Below are 18,107 nucleotides of genomic sequence, written 5' to 3'. Positions count from 1 at the left end.
TTTTGAAAACAAAAGTCTGAGTCATATTTATTACAAGTTTCAGAAACGTCAGTGCAGCATTCGCTGATTAAATATTTCCAGGCTGTTTGGAGAAGAAGAGAAACCACATGAATACACAGTATTAGTAAAAACACAGACAGCTTCTGACTGACGTGGACGACTTGAGATATTCAAACTTTACTGCACAACAAGTCTTTAACGGAGCAAGATTAATCCTCATCGATCTGAACATGTTCAACCGCCAACTGTTTCTAATCGTTTAGTTTTCAGGAGCAATGGACATTTAGGAAATGTGGAGCTTTTATTATTCCACATTTTCTTAAATTATGAACAAGATAAAATGATTAATGTAAAAGATGTCAAACATCCTCATCATGTCTCTCCAAACTAAACAGTTTTTCTTTTGACTATTTGATTTAACTGACTTATGAGTAAAGTCAAAAATTAAGTCATAATTCTGACTTAAGTGCGTAAAATAATTCAAATATATACATTTTTTAAATGGCAAAAATTGACATTTCATCATTTTTACATAAAATGTCATGTCAAAACTTAAATCACAATGTACATCATAATTTTGACTTAAATATGTAAAATAATTCAAGTAAATTGATTTTTAAATGTCAAATTTGTCATGCAGTAAAAGGTCTTAGTTTTGACTTCCTAAGTTTGTCCTAATGTTGACGTAGCGTCTTCTAATTTTTTCTTTTTTGTTTGACTAATTTATTATTTTAATTTAACTGATTTACTTTCTCAAAGATTTCGATGCCACTTTCAGCTTTATAGTTAAAGATTATGAAAATGGTCACTTCTGAGTCCAAATGTTGATATTTTCATTTAGTATTTCTGAATTTGACGGAAATATTTTAACCTTTTGAAAAAATGATCTTCTAATGTATTTGTCACAATACGACTTTACACATCACAACTTTTACTTACAGTGAGTATTTTTATTTTCTTCAGTCACTTAAAATATTCTTCCTTGATAAAATGTTGCAACAGGTGAGTAACACTTGTTAACCTGCTCTGATGATGTCACTGCAGGTGAGACATGCTGAGTTTGTGCCCGGACAGAAAATTGGAAATTCAACTTTCCTACAGGACGAAGAAACAGATCAGCTCTTCAGGTAACACAACACACACACACACACACTTTGTAAACAGCACAGATTTACACCAACAATAGAAATTCATAAAAACAATTCTCTGTAGCTGAAAAATGTTCCAAGATTTCAAATTTAAGGACTTTCAAGGGGTTTTGTTATGTCTCATTCAAGGATCGGGTTTATTAGTCATCACGCAGCCCGCAGAAATAAACTCTATTTAATGAAACCACATAAAAAAAATATAAATTAATTAAAAATTATGTAAAAAGTTGAAAATTAACCAAAGGGACAAATTTCTGAAATAAAAAGAAACAACTCATTTTAAACCTGCGGTTTGTATTTCCTTTAAATGTAATTAAAATACATTTTTTAAAACTTTAAAAGACTTCTTTGGTTAAATTTTACATTTCTGTTGACTTCTGTGCCGCAACATGTTGACAAAACCCAAACTACAACTTCCTGTTGTGAATTACAGCCTCAGTGTCCGTCTTGAACGCAGCACTCGCCTCCTCTGCCGGTGAACGAGCGTTCGAGTCCGACTCTACTGAGTGTCTGCTGGAGGTTTCCATGTGTCAGTCTGCTAATTAAAGTCCAGTTCTGCAGAGTTCTAGTTCCTGCAGGATGAGACGACGATCCTGAAGATCCTCCAGATGGGATTTTATTTCCTGCTTGTCACTGATTGGCCATGGGCGGCTCCTCTTCTTCCATTGGCTGGCTGCCGAAACCGCTGTCGACCGTAGCGTCTGATTGGACAGAAAAACACCGTTAAGGTTTGAATCGTCTACGAGTCCACTGAGCATGTTTATATTTACAGATACACAACTTTATTTATAAAAACCTAACTTTAATGATAACAACACAACTTTATAATAAAACTTTTTTTAGAGAAACATAACTTTATTTACAGAAAAATAAATTTATAATGTTACTTTATTTACAGTTACGTGACTTTATTTATGTAACGTAAATTTAGAGGAACAACATTTTTTATAGTAACGTAACTTTATTTACAGTAAAATGACTATTTATGACGTAGCTTTATGTTTAGTAACATAACTTTATTTACACATCATGCAGACACCAGCTGTGGTTCTTTCACCAAGATCTCATTTCAGTCTGCAGACCATCAAAATGTTTGAAAATACTTGTTTTTAATCTGAATTGTTAATATTGTCAATGATTAACAGACTTTCAATGGAAAGTTCGCTTTATATACTGTGTATATATATATATATATATATATATATATAAATAAATGTATGCATTATTGTTTAGAAACAATGTTCTAATATGTTGAGTGATCTGCATGTTTTTATAGACGTCTGTCTTGTATTTTTGGTTCGTGACGTTTGTTAAAGTGACAAAATGAGAATTCAGACTAACAGCTGAGTTTGTGCTGAATAAAAGACACCGTTCATCTGTTTACAGTCACATCGTGTTACCTGTGCTGTGTTTGTCGTCTCGCAGCTCGGTGTTTCTCAGCAGTCGGACTCCTTCTGTCAGACCGAGAGACTCAAGAGCTTCGACCAGACCTTCGACTGGACCTCCACCCAGCTGCACAAACAGACGCAGGTCATCAGACGTCACACAGGTGAAACTGGAGTAAGTTTACGTAGTAACCATTAACCATGTCGCTCTGCAAGGCGTCCTGACAGACCGCTGATTGGAGGTGGGGGTATTTACCTGGTAGTGCTGCAGCAGGTGGTGGCACGGCGTCGGACTGTCCAGGTACAGGTGAGTCAGCGTCATCATCCCCAGCTTCTCCGCCAGTTTCTTCCAGGGAACGTCTCCGACACTCAACACCTCCACCAGCCGGGACAGCGTGTCCTCGTCCAGCCCCGAAGTCTCCGCTTCTGCAACGTCAGCACAGGTTTGATACCAACTTTAATCAAACAGGCGTTTCTGTTCGTCAGTGAGTAAATATCAGTGTCCATCAGTCACACGATGTTCAGCATGACAGTCTGAAAAAACAACAAACCTTCGCTGGGTTTCATCTTCTTACTGCTGTGACGACTCGACTTCGGACTCTGTCTGGAGTTTAACAGGTTTCGCACCTGGAGAGGAGACGAGGAGACGTTACCATCTTTGTCTGGACTGACTCTGTAGTGTTTTATTTTGAAGGGATATGTCAGGTACCTTTTGGCACTTGGCGAGGTCCAGAGGGGTGTGTCCCGCTGCAGGTCTCTTGCGAGGGTTGACTGGCAGTGAGGCGGCCTCGCGCTCTCTGATTGGCCCGTTGTCGTCTTCTTCGTCTGAAGAGGAGCTGAAGAAAAGCGGCTCGTCGTTCTCCATGTTCTTATCAGCGCCTGAAGAACAGCCTCGGTTTAATCTCAGCAGAGTTTCTGTCCCGATTAGGGCTGCAGCTAACGATCCATTAACTACTGATTGATCGGTCTATAAATGGTGATCAGCGTTTCCTGAAGCTCAAGATGACGTCACTCAAATGTCTCTCCACAACCAGAATATATTCAGTTTCAATCAATTACGAAAATGGTGATTAATTTAATAGTAACTAATTGATTAATGGATAGTCGTTGCAGCTCTAGTCTATATTTTACGCTCTATTAAAAGTCAGAGGACTGAGCAGAAACATGTAAAGGTTTGAGATGCAGTTAATTTTATGTACGGCTTTAACTATCGATCACTTTCATTATTGATTCGATATCGAAGGGACTAAATGTAAGTTTCAATGAAACTAATCAAAATTGTCATTACTTTATTGTCAGTGGGCTCAAAACTCACTTAGAAATGAAGCACACGCCTGTTTTCTCCGTTGCTTGCATCAGCCACTATTCTGCTTTTAATGTGAGGTCTCCGGGTCGGATTCAGCCCTGTGAGCGCTCCTTTCTCGTACTACAGCGACCACACGGCAGCTAACGACATGCAGTCCACTAACACCATAAAACAACCGGCTCCCAGCAAAACACAGACTCCACGTAAGGATCCAAAACAACAAGAAAGGTTCATGTGCTGAAGCCCATCAGACCAAACGGGCTCCGATGATGTCGAGTAAGAACAAAGTGAGCATTAGTAACGCTGGAGAAACAGAGAAAGTCACGTTAGCTCGCCGGCTAACGCCGAGCAGTTGCTAATGTTATCCTGTGCAAGGTTTTATCACTTTCCACATTACTTCACCAACTATCCTGTGTACCGCTGTTGATTCTGCAAGAAAGGATGTAACGGTAAAAAGCAAATGAGGAGCGATTTGTTTACTAACGTTAGCCTATAGCGATGCAGCCAGCTAACTAGCTACAGCAGCTCGGACCTGCCGCTGTTTGCTTCGTAACTTTCAATTTACGTTTATTGTGGTTTTACCATCAGGTACACATCTTCTCAGTCGCTGTAACTAACGTGACCCACATAATATACAACACTGCTACAAAACGTTCACAACAACCCAGAGGAAGGAAGAGACGTCACTAGTTACAGTAAAGTCACTGACTGCGGTCTGACTGTTATAAAGAGTGACACAGTCTCGTTATAATATTCAGTCCAGCTCACCAAACGTTTCGTTATCATGTAGCTGTGCTGACGTCGCCGAGCCTCCGGAGACGGATTCACAGATACTAAAGATGGTTACTGAAAGCAGCAGGCCGGCTAAATGCAGTAAATGTACCGCGTATCATGTAACGGATTAGTTCAACCTGCAGCTGATGAAACTGTTACTGTAACGTTAGCTGAGTTTCCAGCTCTGTCTGTTGTCCCTGCCTGCCTGTAGACCCCGTCACTCTGCGCCGGTGTTGATCTCTGAGACGGGAACGTTGAAGTAACAGAGCCTGATCACGTCTGAAGAAAAGCCGCAGCCTGCGTTTCTGTTTGTATTGTATGTATTTCTGTATGAAAGCGGTTGTGTTTCAGATTCTGCTCGCTCACGAGTTCAAGCGAGCACGCGTACGAGCACACGCCTGGTAGCGACCTCAGCACCGCACCGCTAGTGGCCGCCGGAAACTCCATCATGGCCCTTTAATCTGCCCATTATTTTCACAATTAATCAATAAAAATGTCAATAAAAATAAAATTTCGCAGAGACTTCATATACTGACAAAGACGAGCAGCAGATCTGTCACGATCGCAACTCTCAACACAGATTCAAGAAACCCCGGTGAATTCAGAGCGACTCTTCTGAAAATGTGACCACGTGGAGCCAGCTGGATTCACCCTGTCTGAGTCGATTGTTAGAATAGTTGACAGTCTGCGTGTGTCTCAGTGCTTCACCTGCAGCGATGAGCATGGAGCAGAGGGTCGGCGAGCCCTGACTGGCCGCCAGGTGGAGAGGTGTGTTTCCTCCAAACGTGCACGAGTTGACGTCCGCCTTCAGCTGTGAACAACACCAACAGAGTGAGTAACGCTGTGATGTCACTGAGCAGGTGCGCAGCTGTGCACAGGTGTGCGTGTCGTACCTCTGTGATGAGAGTGCAGGCCACCTTGAACAGGTTTTCCCTGACGGCCAGGTGGAGGGCGGTGTTTCCGCTCTTCTGCTCAGGTGCGTTGATTTTGGCTCCGCCTTCCACCAGCAGACGGAGGCAGCGCTCGCCGTCCCTCCTCACCGCCAGGTGGAGAGGATGAAGACCTGAGAGAAAATGCAGGGGATGCTTTAGGGCTTCACTTCACAGGCAGCGATGGAGCTCTGTGGTGTTAACGTGGTCAGTCTCTCACCGTGGTAGTCGGGCGCGTTGACCAGGTGAGCGTGCCGCTCCCCCAGGTGAGCCAGCAGGGGGCGCAGTGTGGCGTTGTCTCCGGCCAGAGCCGCCAGGTGGAGGGGACTACGGCCATCTTTGTCCAGCAGGCTGGGGTCGGCCCCCGCCCTCAGCAACACCTCCACCACCTTCACCTGCCGGGTGATCACGGCCAGGTGGAGAGGCGTCTGCAGAGACAACAGGAAGTGAAGGCGTTAGTGGTCGGGTACTAGAGTCGGCGGCAGGTAGCTGTGATCAGGTGCGTTGAAGTGAGAGCGTTAGCTACCTGTCGGAGGAGGTTGGCGGTGTTGAGGAGGTTTTGCTGCTGGCTGCTCAGCAGAGTGTGAATCAGCTGATGGATCACACTGGTCTGCTGATGGATGATGGCCAGGTGCAAAGGACTGTGGGAAAACAAACCAGCGTCAGACCTTGGAGCAGATCTTGAAATGATCTTTTTGGTGTCGACAGAAAGGTCACAGTGAAAAAAAAAAAAAAACTCACGTGTCTCCGTTGCTGTCCTGGATGCCACAGAGGTGTCTCTGGATTGCCAGAAGGACCCGGGCGTCCCCGGTGCTGCAGTACTGCAGGAGGGCGGCAGCGGTCTGTCGGGCGCTCTGGGAGGTTCTGCTGTGCAGGGCGGCAGCTGGAAACACAAAGCCGGACGTTAAAGATCAGATACTCGTGTGACCGCGAGCGGGGTCAAAGGATGTCCTTCACTCTCACCGATCTGAAACAGCTGCTGCTGTAGTGGAGAGCCGGTCTGTCCGTCTGTCTGTTGCTGGGTGGCCCCTGTCTGAGGGGCGGAGCCTGACATCTGAGCCCCTCCCCCTCCGCCAAATCCTGTGAAGCCTCCGGTGAAGAAAACTCCTCCCGCTCCTCCTCCTCCTCCTCCTGCTCCATTCATCTGCTGGTTGAACTGGAATCCTGCAGGAAACAAAGTCCACAGTGAGTCAGAACAACAGTCTCAGTAAATCTTCTGTTTGATTGTTTTAAAATCAGAAACACAAACAAACTCTGCATGTTTACAACATGTGGTTGTTCCCAGTGTTGATGTGTGGAAATCCCCACTCCTGAAGCTGAAACGTTCCTTTGTTATAAAAACCTAAAGAAAAAAAACAATATCTCTACCTCCTCCTGCTCCTCCAAATCCCCCGGCTCCTCCACCTCGTCCTCCTCCTCCTCCGCCTCCCCTCCAGGATTCATAGTGAGGCAGCGGCTTCTGCTTCTTTCTCAGCACCTCCTCTTTGTCTGAAAGACAGCAGCAGAGGATGATGAGACGGAAAACATCCTTCATGAATCTGCCTGATGAAGATCTGGGTGAGTAGGTGAGGACTGAAACTCCACCGAGGGAAAACCCGAAACATTTAACGCCAAAAAAAACATCTTCCCGGGGATTTACAGCTTAGCACCTCGTTAGATACTGTGCGTGTATGAGGGCGGCGGCGGCGGCTGACCTTGGATCTGCGGTATGTAGGTAAACTGTTTGGGGTCGCTGCTGTCGCCGGCCTTTTTCCTCTTCAGCTGCAGGAAGACGGTGACGGGCCGCTCGATCTCTGCGCTGTGATAGGGCGGCGTTTTGAACACGATGGCGTACTGAGGAGACAAAGGAGAGGGTGAACGCTGGAGTTACTTCAGTTTCCAGGGTCAAGCATTAAGTTTAAAGCTCAAATTCTTATTGGCCGCCTTTAAACCCACAGTTCAGACAGTTTAACTGTTGCTTTATTAATTTCACTGTTCATTACCAACTCCTGCGCACGAGCTGCTGTTGCTCTGCTGCTCGTGTTTTTGCATTTTGCTCCAAGAAAATCACGTTTTCTGACCCCATAAAAGACGTAATGACAGAAGTAAACGTGTTCAGTTTATAAAACAACCTGTGATTTATGATGGCTAGAACCACCTGTGGAAAACTAATAATCTGGGTTTAATCAAGGATCAATAAGATTTAGAGTCAAAGCTCCTGTATCAGCTGGGGAAAAAAGAAATTCAGTTTAGTGATTGTTCAGAAAGGATTTGTTGTAGAGCCAGCGGCAAGGCGACTACGAGACGTTTGTCTTTACAGAATGTGATCGTGATCTCAGGTGTTACATTTATCTATCATCATTTCACAAACTCTTCTGTTTGAGCCTGTAAAATGTTGCTCAGACGTTTAACACACAAAAAGCAGGTTTTAACATGTTAACATGAGACAAACCCTGCACGCTGCATAACCACTCACTTCATATATAAACTAATACAGTGTAATACAGTCTCTGCTGGTGTGGACAGGATATCCTGCCTGTGTCGTCTTGTTCTGAGCTCTTTGTCTGTTTCCACTTTCCTGTATGTGTTCAGGTAATCAACCACAACAAACACGCTGAAGCTGAACTTATATGAATCCAAATGTTTGAACCAGATTGTTTCTGTTGTGGTAAAAAAAAATAAAAAAAAAAAACAGTCTGAAGGAATTCCCCGTTCAGCTGAAAGTGGAGCTGCTGTTTGTCGCTCGTGTTTCCAAAACATTTATCAGACTGACAGAGTGACTCATCCACACCCTTGTTCCTCTATCCCTGTGGGGGACATATATTTAACCAGGCAAGTTAGTTAAGAACAAATTCTCATTTACAACCACGGCCTGGCGAGAAGATCAGATTAACGAGGCCTAACATATTAAACCATACAAAAGGGATGAGGTTGTAAATCAACTGCAAACATCTGAGAAGGTCTATAAGAGAATAAAGTTACCCTAATCTGGACCCTCAAACAGCGTCTCTACAGAGGTCCCCACAGTGACACGAGTCCCCCTCAGGTTAGTGTGCACCCCGGTATAGTCCCCAATAGGATATTAAAACATGAAACACACACACACACACACACACACACACACACACACACACACACACACACACACACACACACACACACACACACACACACACAGTACCTGTTTGTGGACATCTGTGGGGGAGAAGTCGCCGAACGCCTCCCAGCCTCCCTCGTCGTCCTCCTCATAAAAACGGATCTCGATGTCGTCTGTAATGAGCAGATGCATGATGGGATAGTTCTCCAGTTTGAGAGACATTTAAATAATAAACAGGTAACAAACAAATAAACACCTGTAAACAATCTTTACCCACAAACTACAACAACCAGCAGTGGAAGGTAGCTAAGTACATTTACACCATGTACTGTGCTCAGAGGGAAATACTGCACTTTCTACCTCAGTACATTAATTTAATCACATAAATATAATGAATAAATAAATCCTGCTCAGAAGTATAGGACGTCTTTAAAATGAGCTCCACATTAATGCATCAATTATTATTATCCAATACTATATACTATGTCTGTACTTTAAGTATTCTTGATGTTGATACTTTTGCAAGTAAAATTAAGATTTTGAAGGCAGGAGTGTGAGTACTACTTCCACCGCTGATGATGACGTGCATATAAACTCTTTTTAGCAGCTGCAAAGGATCAAAACCTTTTGACTGGAAGAAATCATTATTATGATTTGGCAGAGACATCACTCAGAAAAACTTTGCATCAAAGCAAATGTTTTCACCTTTCTGGACTTTGTCACAGAGCAGGAAGATCTCGTCTCCCCCGAGCACCGAGCCGCACGTTTTGTCCATCCGAGAGATTTTCAGGTTGGAGGCGTTCGGCGACTCTGCAGGAGGAAAACTGACCGTCAGGAATGTCGAGATACTCGAGAAACCGCTTAGACCAACAGAGTCTGTAAAAGGCTCCACATGTGCATTTTAACATTTACTCCTATAAACTTAGTCACTATTTAAAAGCTACTAGTTCTTATTCATTAGTTAGCGGTAGCTATTCTATTTTTTACTACCAGTCACTAATAAAATGTAAATAGTTACTAGTAACTAATGAATAGATGATATCTGAACTTTTCAATGGGAAATATGTGCAATACGTTACTAGTAACTAAAAATTTGTTTTAAGGAATAAATGTTAACCAGCTTGTGTTTAAAGCAGCTTCACAAGTGAAATCTCTGAGCCACAGAGCAGCTCTGACAGCAGATGGTTAAAAACAGACTCACTGCTGTCGTAGATGGGGTTGGAGACGACGGGCTTCAGCGCTCTGGTGAAGCCTCCCTGGCTGTCCTGCAGGTAAGCGGTGAACTTTAACCTGACTATGTTCAGGTCCATCACTTTGCCCAGCTCCTTGGCCTCCTTCAGGATGGAGTTTTCCTCTGCTTCTGAAGGCGGAAAGACAGCCGAGCGTCAGACAGCTGACACTGTTTTTGCTCCTGATGAAAGCCACGAGGCCACAACGTCTAGCTTTCATCATTTTACACATAAAGTCGAGGCTTTTAAACAAGATTCTGGTTGGGACATAACATCAGACCAAAATATATATCATAAAGAATAAAACTAAAAAACAGCAATGTCTTAAACAACTGGACGACATGTTGTTACGACTTGTACGATCACAAGACTCACTTACTCACTAAGAGTCTGCGCTCAGGTGAGCCGGTGTGGAAGAACCAAAAGAAACAAACAGATGAGACGGAGGACAGGTGAGTTTACCTGTCAGGTGGCAGTGAGGTCCTTTCTGCCTCTTCCTCTCCTCCCTCAGCCTCCTGCTCAGCACCTCCCCCACTCCTTTCTTGGTCACATGGAGGATCCCCAGGTTACTGAAGCTACAGGAAGTGACATCAGCAGTCAGATGATGAAATATTTTACGTTTTACATCATAACATGAAATTAGTCTCTTTTCATTTCAACTGTTTTCATCTGTTTCTTTCTTTGTTTTCAGTTGCCTGGAGAAGTTTTACTTTATTTACACACACATATACTTTATTTTAAAAGATTTTCTAAAAGTCTTTTTAATGTATTTACAACACTGATACATTAAGTTAAATCTATTTCCTTTTCCTGGATTCCAGTTTTATGAATTTTAGACATTGAATTATGTGATTTGTTCATTTTTAACCAGCTTTCCATCAAATATGCAGATTTTTCAGTAATTTAGCAGCAAAGGTTTGCTCTCCTGCTCAATGAAGATATTTCGTAAAGTTTTAATTTCAGAGTATAAATCAGATTATGACTCGCGTCTTTATTAAAATCCCCCGTAACAACTGTTGTCTCCAATAACCTTTTTATTCCATCATCATTGTTATGAATAGTCCGTCTCTTCTTTAGGCGTGTTTATTGTTTCCTTGGAACCTGATATAAAAAAATATAATCCTGACTTCCTCTTTGGGGTTTTTCTCTGGAAGGACTGATGAGGATTGAAATCATGAAAACTTTCCTCCCTGATTCCTGCTCGCTGTTTGTTTTTTTTTCAACAGGAGCTTCAGGGGGATTCTGCTGTGACGTGATTGGATACTTACGAGGCCGTGAGGTCGTTGGGGCCGACGTCCAGCATGCAAGTGCCGTTCTCGGTGCAGTGGCGTCCCACCAGACTGTGAGCGTGGACACGAGGAGGATCGGAGTGGGTCACCAGCTGGACCTCCACCCGGGCGTGGCCCACGTAGTTATTGATCTGAGATGGACAGAAAACACATTAACAGCTGATCACAATGAAACTGGAAGAGCATTTGTGTCATAATAACTAACTAGAAACTGACAAAGCAATCGTTCGTGTTTCACCTCTCAGGGACAGCAAAACAAGCCGTGAACACAACATCAGAGCAACATGTGATCAAACAGCTGCTCGTTCCCACATCCAGGAGCAACATGATGGAGCGTTTTGTTTCGTCCGTCTGAAACACGATCCTGAGGTTTTCTGTCCACATTCTGATATCAGCCATAACATTATGACCACCTGCAACACAGCCCCGACCCACTGTGTGTTCTATCAGAACCAGCATCAACTATTCGATCTCGTCTGTTGGATCGGACAACACGAACCAGCCTTCACTCCCCACGACCCTGTCGCCGCTTCACCTCTTTTCCTTCCTCGGTACTGACCCCTGCAGACCGGTTTGGAGATGCTCTGACCCAGTCGTCTAGCCATCACAGTTTGGTTCCTTGTCAAAGTCGCTCAAATCCTCACGCTGCCCCTTTTTTTTCCTGCTTCTAACATCAACTCTGAGGACACAACGTTCACCTGCTGCCTGATAGATCCCACCCACTGGCAGGCACATAATGTTCTGGCTGAGCGGTGAATGTGAACAATCGTAAAATAATTAATTATTTAAGCGTTAGCATTCAATAACAGCGTATCCCACAAGGCCTTGATGCCGTTTCTGCAGTGACACTCGTCCTCTGGGACACAGAAAGATTCCCATGGTTCCATCTTACAGAGTTGGTCGACTGCGGGTTAAAAACATGTCCCCTGGTCATTAGGGCCCCACAGAGTCTATTCATGAGCTGTAGTTGTTGTGAAAGTGCTGTAAGAGTGTTGTTGACGTTACCCACCTTCACGGTTGGGTAGGTTCTCCTGTTCTTCTCGCTGGAGGCCCCTGGGAGCCCGCCATGGGACGGACCCTCGCATTCATAACGGAAACGAAAGCCCCTCTGAGAACACACACAAACACACACATATTTACTGAGCAGTTGGTGGTTAACAACGTCTCCTTCCTCTGATCAAAGCGCTGAGAGTTCGTCTGAACATCTCAGGCTTTTCTTTCACCGTTTTCTTTAGAGGCTTTAGAAGAAAGAACCTGCAGGTCTGCATTTCATTCTGCTCTAGATTACAGATCCTTTGTATACAAACACTGTAGTCTCTTCATCTCTTCTTCATATTTATGCTTTTAGAGATGAAGTCTGAGGAACCTACAACATCTCCTCCTGTTCATTTAAAACCTTTCTGCAGGACAAACTGTGTTTATAAACTGTTTTATTTGGTTGTTGTATCACTGTTGAGTGTTTCCACCTCTAAACAGAGTCACAGGAAGCTACTGTCAGCTGCAGTAACAATCGGTTTATTTCAGGTTGGTACATCCACTGATTGCGCAAACCTGGTTCTTCTTTTCTCTTCATACCAGAACTAAATGATTTGCATGAAGGCGGTCGGAGGACACAGTGTCACGCGACCTTTAGCTGCAGAAACTCCCTGGCGTCCTGCAGGCAGGCTTTACTCACTCCCATGTTGTTTTATGACTGTTTGGGAAAACCCAGGATTAAAGGAAGTTACAGTAACGAGTGGATCCACCTGAGGAGGGGAATCACCACAGGCTGTGTTAATTAGTGTGTAGGTGAACAGGCCTTTTGTTCTTTCTGCCTGGAGACGAGTGTTTGTCTTGGTGTTGCACAATATTTATTTATATCTTTACACTGCATTAAACTACTTACATCACTACATAATTATACTGTATTACTACATATTATTATTATTATTATTATTATTATTATTATTATTATTTGCTTTATTGTGACTTTAATTATATATACACTTCATTGTATTGTATTATTACTGTATAGTGTGTACTAAATTTACTGCACATACATGTACTGTATATCTGACATGATATGTTACTGTGTCTCTTAAAAGCTTCATCTTTAGTTTCTTAGTTTTAGTTTGGTTTGAGTATAATGAGCCTGCATTATTAGAAAAAGGTCTAATCGCTTTATTTGAGATTAAGGACAACTTTACTTTTGATATCTGAGGACGGTTTTGTTTTTCTTTCAGATTTACATATTGTCTGCGGTAAACAGGGTACAGTGGTCTACAGGTTGTGGCAACAGTGGCAGGATACCCCAGTGGGTTTTTAAAGAAGAAGCACGTTCAATCTGAATTTGAATGAGTTGCGTTTTGTAGGACAATCAAGGTCCTGTATTGTATCTATTAGATTCCCAAGATCATAGATCTGAGTCAGAACTTAATAAATCCACGGTTCAATAAATTATTCATATTGCACTCCTGTAACACCGGAGTAATACCGTCTTTTTTTCATCCTTTTTGCTGATCAAAACCTGGTGCCTACATTACCCACTGTGCAACTCCACCACAGACAGCTGCCTCTGCCTCTAAATCAAATCAGCTGCTGATCATTAAAGAACAAACATCACTGTGTGACTTCAGAACATGAGGTCTGGAGGTCATCTGACTGTAACCCGGAGAAGGCCTGGTGTGTAGTGGGGCCAATTGCACACAAGATGGTGTCATCGGCATAAAAACGGACACTGCAATGCTCAACTGGAGAATAAATATTGTAATTGTTTAGAGTAAATAGCAAAGGGGCCTAATGCTGATCCTGGGGACTCCTTTATTAACCAAATACTAAAGGACTAAAATCACTGTCCAGAAATTATATATTTTACATAAGAATAAATTTAAATAGTTTTTCCCTTTATCTTCACATGAATTTTAACTCAACACTTTGTCTCCCCTCCTCTTTGGTGCTTTTGACCCAGCTGGTCCACAAATTTAATCTGCTGTTGAAAGTCACTTCTTACAGTACGAAGAGAAACTAAATGGAAAATGTGAAAGTTTGTACAATTACTACAGACAGGAAGTAAAATATCAGCCTCACCTGTTTGGGCTCTTCGATGATTTGAATGTAGGGGCCATGAGCTGAAACACAAATAAAACTTTCGTTATTATGGCTGCCTAAAATTCAGAGGTGACTTTCTGGATTTCACCACCCACTTTCATTATTTCAACTTACATCTCTTGTCTTACACCTAGTAAAAAGGTAGATTAGAGTGTTTTCCCCCCATTAGTAAGCTCTAGAAAGTGCAGCTCTAGCATCCACAGCTCTGTTCATTTACAGTTTGTGGACAGACGTGGTCTCCATTTCTTGTAACAGGAGAATACGAAAAGTTCATGTTGGGGTTCCCAAGTACTGACGGGTACTGTTAATTTTGAGAAAATATGAGGTCTAATTTCCCTGATTCTGGTAAAAGGGTCTGACATGTCGGAGTCCGTGTTCCCAGAACTTATTTCAAAAATGACAATTGAGGTTTCAGGGATCGGGGCGGCCCCGTGGCTCTGGGGTTAAGACACCGACCATGAACTGCATCGTCCCTGGTCTGTCCAGGGCCCTTAGTTGAATCTGTAATATCTCTACTGTCTGTAATAAAGGCACAACAATGGCCACATAATAATACAAATAATACAATACTGGAACTTATAGTACCAGGTACAAACAAGGTTCTACAAAAATCTATATTCCAGAGTACCTGTCAGGTACTAGCACAGGGTACTAGTTCCAATAGAGGGCTACATTAATGTTTCCAGGTGCAAACAAGAGCTTCCAGAAATGTGTGCTCAAGATTCTTGAGTTCTTGCAAGAACTGTTCCCCTGGCGGGTTTCTAGAAAGTGCCTTAAAAATTTCATACTAGGAAGTTCTGTAAAGGCTGAATCCATGTTCCCAGGTGCAAACAAGAGGTTTTCAGAAACTTAGCAAGTACCAGGAGATTCTGAAAACACTAATTGTGTCTAAGTTCCAGGTGAGTCGGCACTGGAGGAAAGTTTTGAGAAGTCTAAGCTCATGTAATTGAGTCTGTCTGCGTACCTGTCTCAGGTATGTAGGGTTCACTCTTTATGTCCACTGGAGGAAGGTAGTCGTACGGCATCAAATTCTGCAGCTGAAGAAGAAGAAGAAAATATTTGTCAGTTCGTAAACACACCAATCAATCAAACAATAACTCAATCAACATCAAGATCTGGAGCATCTATCTTTGAGGTTTCTACAGAAAGATGAAATTTACACAAGACCCAAAACAATGTAGTCACTGGAGACCCCGGGGGCTCCACAGTCGTCTTGTCAAGTTATTAATCATGTGTTATCACAAAAAACTGACACATCTCTGGTATCAGGTATAAAAATGATTAGCTGATTGATCAGGTAGACGATTATATGAATAATTTCTTCAGTAAAAAACCCCCCGAGATGATCTGGATCCAGAGTCTGATTTAAGGTTTTGCTGCTTTTCTAAGAACCGAAAACTGAATCTTTTTGGACACTTTGTCAAATTAAATCAACAGCCTGGAGTTTCTGAGAACATTCATCACTGTTTTTAACACTAAAAGGAAATGCGTTGTCAATCTGAAAATAAAACCTGAAGCCATTTTCCACATTAGTCACATTTGTTCTTAAATTAATACTCAGTTTTTTACACCTCTCTAGACTGCAGTCATCTGTCGGGGGAAAATAACACCAGCATGGGCTCAAATAATAAATAAGAGTCTGAGAAATTCTGTTAATTATAGTTCAAGTTCAAGTTCATTTTATTTATATAGCACATTTTATAGCAGCCACTGACTGACCAAAGTGCTTTACAGAATTAACAGACAATAATACCATGCATAACAGCACAGCATAGAAAAGTACAGCAAAGTTAAGAACAGCTTTAAACAGGAGTAGCCATTATCTGATATCTCTGTTAGCCTTCTAAGTACTGTTTCATCTGTCTGATGTGGTGCCGTCTCAGCCAGGCAAAGAGGTTTTTTAATAATAAATAAAATAAAAATGTCTGTTGTTCTTGTATGAGCGTTTCTAAACCTGTGAAACATGTTAAAACTGAAGTTTGTGACGGTGCAGAAAGGTTTTAGAGAGACCAACTGAAAACATCTGAGTGCAGGTTCAAGGCAGGAAACGGTGTGAAAGTTACCACATTGTGTTTGAAGAAGTTAAACATGCAAATCAGTTTACCGACTTCGGTAGAAGTTGGAAAGTAGAAGATGACGGCAGATGTGATGAGCAGCTTTCAGTGGTGGCCAGTATCCATGTACGTTTATTCAAGTACTGTACATTTTTGAGGTACTCCCTTGAGTATTTTCTTTTCTCCTTCTGCTCCATCTCAGAGGGAGATACTGCACTTTTTACTTCACTACATTTATCTGACAGCTTCAGTTACTTTACAAACACGAAACACATGAAGAGTTTATATGTTATAAATTAAATCCAACAGTTTATACAAGTTCAGCTGAGAGGATTATTAGACTGACAGTGAATTTAAATGGCAACAACTTAGATGGTTTGAGACATTTTTCATGTAAAGATTTGCTGCTTTTCCTTTCAATCATTTTAAATTATGTTTAATGAACTGAACTATATAAATAGAACTTTTTTCTTTTGACACTAATGTACGTAGAAAAGCAGGTACTTTTGTACTTTGAGTCAAGTAGAAATTTAAACGGAAGACTTTTTCTTTCAGTGGAGTAATGTTTGGTGAAGGGTCTCTGTGCTTTTGCTTAGGTTTCAGGATTCGTGTACTTCGTCACCGCAGGTTGTTCTGTAAACTGAAACTCTGAGCCAACACAATCAGAACATTGTGCAACACCCAGTTCGTCTCCATCACAGCGCAAACTCACACAAATCACAACTCACAACTTAAATACTTTCACGTGCGACTTCAGTGTCAGACAGGACGTTAACACAACAAGCGTTATATTTGTTTTACGTGTCGCGTGAAAATTGTATTTACACATTCTGAGCTAAAGATCTTTTCTGCTCATCCTCCGAACTTTACAAAGGCTGATAGACAGCAGGCCTGATAAACCTTTAATTAACCAGGTGAGTTTGGGAACCTTGCTAACAAACTAATCTGTTATCAGATGCTAGAACAGGGTTGAATCAGCTTTTCAGCACATTCACAGACTGAGTGTTTCCTCTGCAGAGGGTTTTTCACAGCTTTACAAATGTTTTCAATATCCTCTTCACCTCCTCTGATTCTTTTCAAGTCAATAAAGAAATAAAACAGCTGCCAGGGAAACATCTGTCACATGAGGGTCAGCAGCTCTGCATGTTCTTTACTCCAGTTAATATCGTATCTCTTCTGAATCCGTAGAAATATTATCAGAACATCCTTTTTGACCCTGACTTAAACCCGTACATAAAAAAAACACTACAATCAATAAAAGTAATGGATCAGCAGAAGAAGTCATGGGAAAGAGAAAAGGACTCACGTCATTGTCGTAGATGAACGGAGCTTCAGTCATCCTGCAGCACAAACAAACAAACAAACAAACAGTTAGAGGCTGTAAACCCGACGCGCACACACAGCAGAGAGGCGTGTCCGTGTCTGACCTGAGTCACCCCGACTCCCCTCGTCTGCCGCTGAGTGTCAAAGTGTAAAAGTCCCGTCAGCACGAGCGAGCGAGGAAACAACAAACAAACAAAGTGAACAACAGAATAAAACATGCAGAGGTTTCACTTTCACATGACGGGCGAGAGAGGCTCAAATACAACACATCGCTCTCTCTCTCTCTTTATTAATTCTTCTTCTGCTGCTGTTTTCCTCTCTCTCTCCCCCTCCCTCTCTCTCTCTCTCTGTGTGTCTGTGTCGTTTTACCCCCCTCCCTCTCTCCCCCTCTCTCTCTCTCTCTCTGTGTGTCTGTGTCGTTTTAACCCCCTCCCTCTCTCTCTCTCTCCCCCTCTCTCTCTCTCTCTCTGTGTGTCTGTGTCGTTTTAACCCCCTCCCCCTCTCTCT

The 18,107-nt window shown here is 42.4% G+C and overlaps 1 protein-coding gene across 4 annotated transcripts in view; it reads right to left on the bottom strand.

Annotated features, from left to right (window-relative positions):
* The window catches only part of nfkb2 (nuclear factor of kappa light polypeptide gene enhancer in B-cells 2 (p49/p100)), a 23,694-nt gene continuing 5,587 nt past the window's right edge, over window positions 1-18,107 (bottom strand). For 2 of the 4 annotated variants that reach the window (XM_046065248.1, XM_046065249.1), the window contains 22 exons: window positions 17,584-17,617; window positions 15,188-15,260; window positions 14,203-14,243; window positions 12,146-12,244; window positions 11,116-11,267; window positions 10,310-10,422; window positions 9,820-9,978; window positions 9,324-9,428; window positions 8,703-8,791; window positions 7,237-7,375; window positions 6,911-7,030; window positions 6,506-6,706; window positions 6,284-6,425; window positions 6,069-6,183; window positions 5,763-5,970; window positions 5,507-5,676; window positions 5,322-5,424; window positions 3,243-3,412; window positions 3,085-3,160; window positions 2,790-2,959; window positions 2,549-2,660; window positions 1-1,849 (listed from right to left, as the gene is read on the bottom strand). In XM_046065248.1, coding sequence (XP_045921204.1) covers window positions 1,779-1,849; window positions 2,549-2,660; window positions 2,790-2,959; window positions 3,085-3,160; window positions 3,243-3,412; window positions 5,322-5,424; window positions 5,507-5,676; window positions 5,763-5,970; window positions 6,069-6,183; window positions 6,284-6,425; window positions 6,506-6,706; window positions 6,911-7,030; window positions 7,237-7,375; window positions 8,703-8,791; window positions 9,324-9,428; window positions 9,820-9,978; window positions 10,310-10,422; window positions 11,116-11,267; window positions 12,146-12,244; window positions 14,203-14,243; window positions 15,188-15,260; window positions 17,584-17,617 — 2,662 coding nt within the window. In that variant the 3' untranslated portion in view covers window positions 1-1,778. Of the gene's footprint in view, window positions 1,850-2,548; window positions 2,661-2,789; window positions 2,960-3,084; window positions 3,161-3,242; window positions 3,413-5,321; window positions 5,425-5,506; window positions 5,677-5,762; window positions 5,971-6,068; window positions 6,184-6,283; window positions 6,426-6,505; window positions 6,707-6,910; window positions 7,031-7,236; window positions 7,376-8,702; window positions 8,792-9,323; window positions 9,429-9,819; window positions 9,979-10,309; window positions 10,423-11,115; window positions 11,268-12,145; window positions 12,245-14,202; window positions 14,244-15,187; window positions 15,261-17,583; window positions 17,618-17,704; window positions 17,825-18,107 lie in introns of those variants that run through there. The other 2 variants (XM_046065251.1, XM_046065252.1) reach the window with 2 other exon arrangements.

This window comes from Micropterus dolomieu, linkage group LG12, assembly GCF_021292245.1.
Source record: "Micropterus dolomieu isolate WLL.071019.BEF.003 ecotype Adirondacks linkage group LG12, ASM2129224v1, whole genome shotgun sequence".
Taxonomy (NCBI): domain Eukaryota; kingdom Metazoa; phylum Chordata; class Actinopteri; order Centrarchiformes; family Centrarchidae; genus Micropterus; species Micropterus dolomieu.
This window is presented reverse-complemented; position numbering and strand designations above follow the sequence as displayed.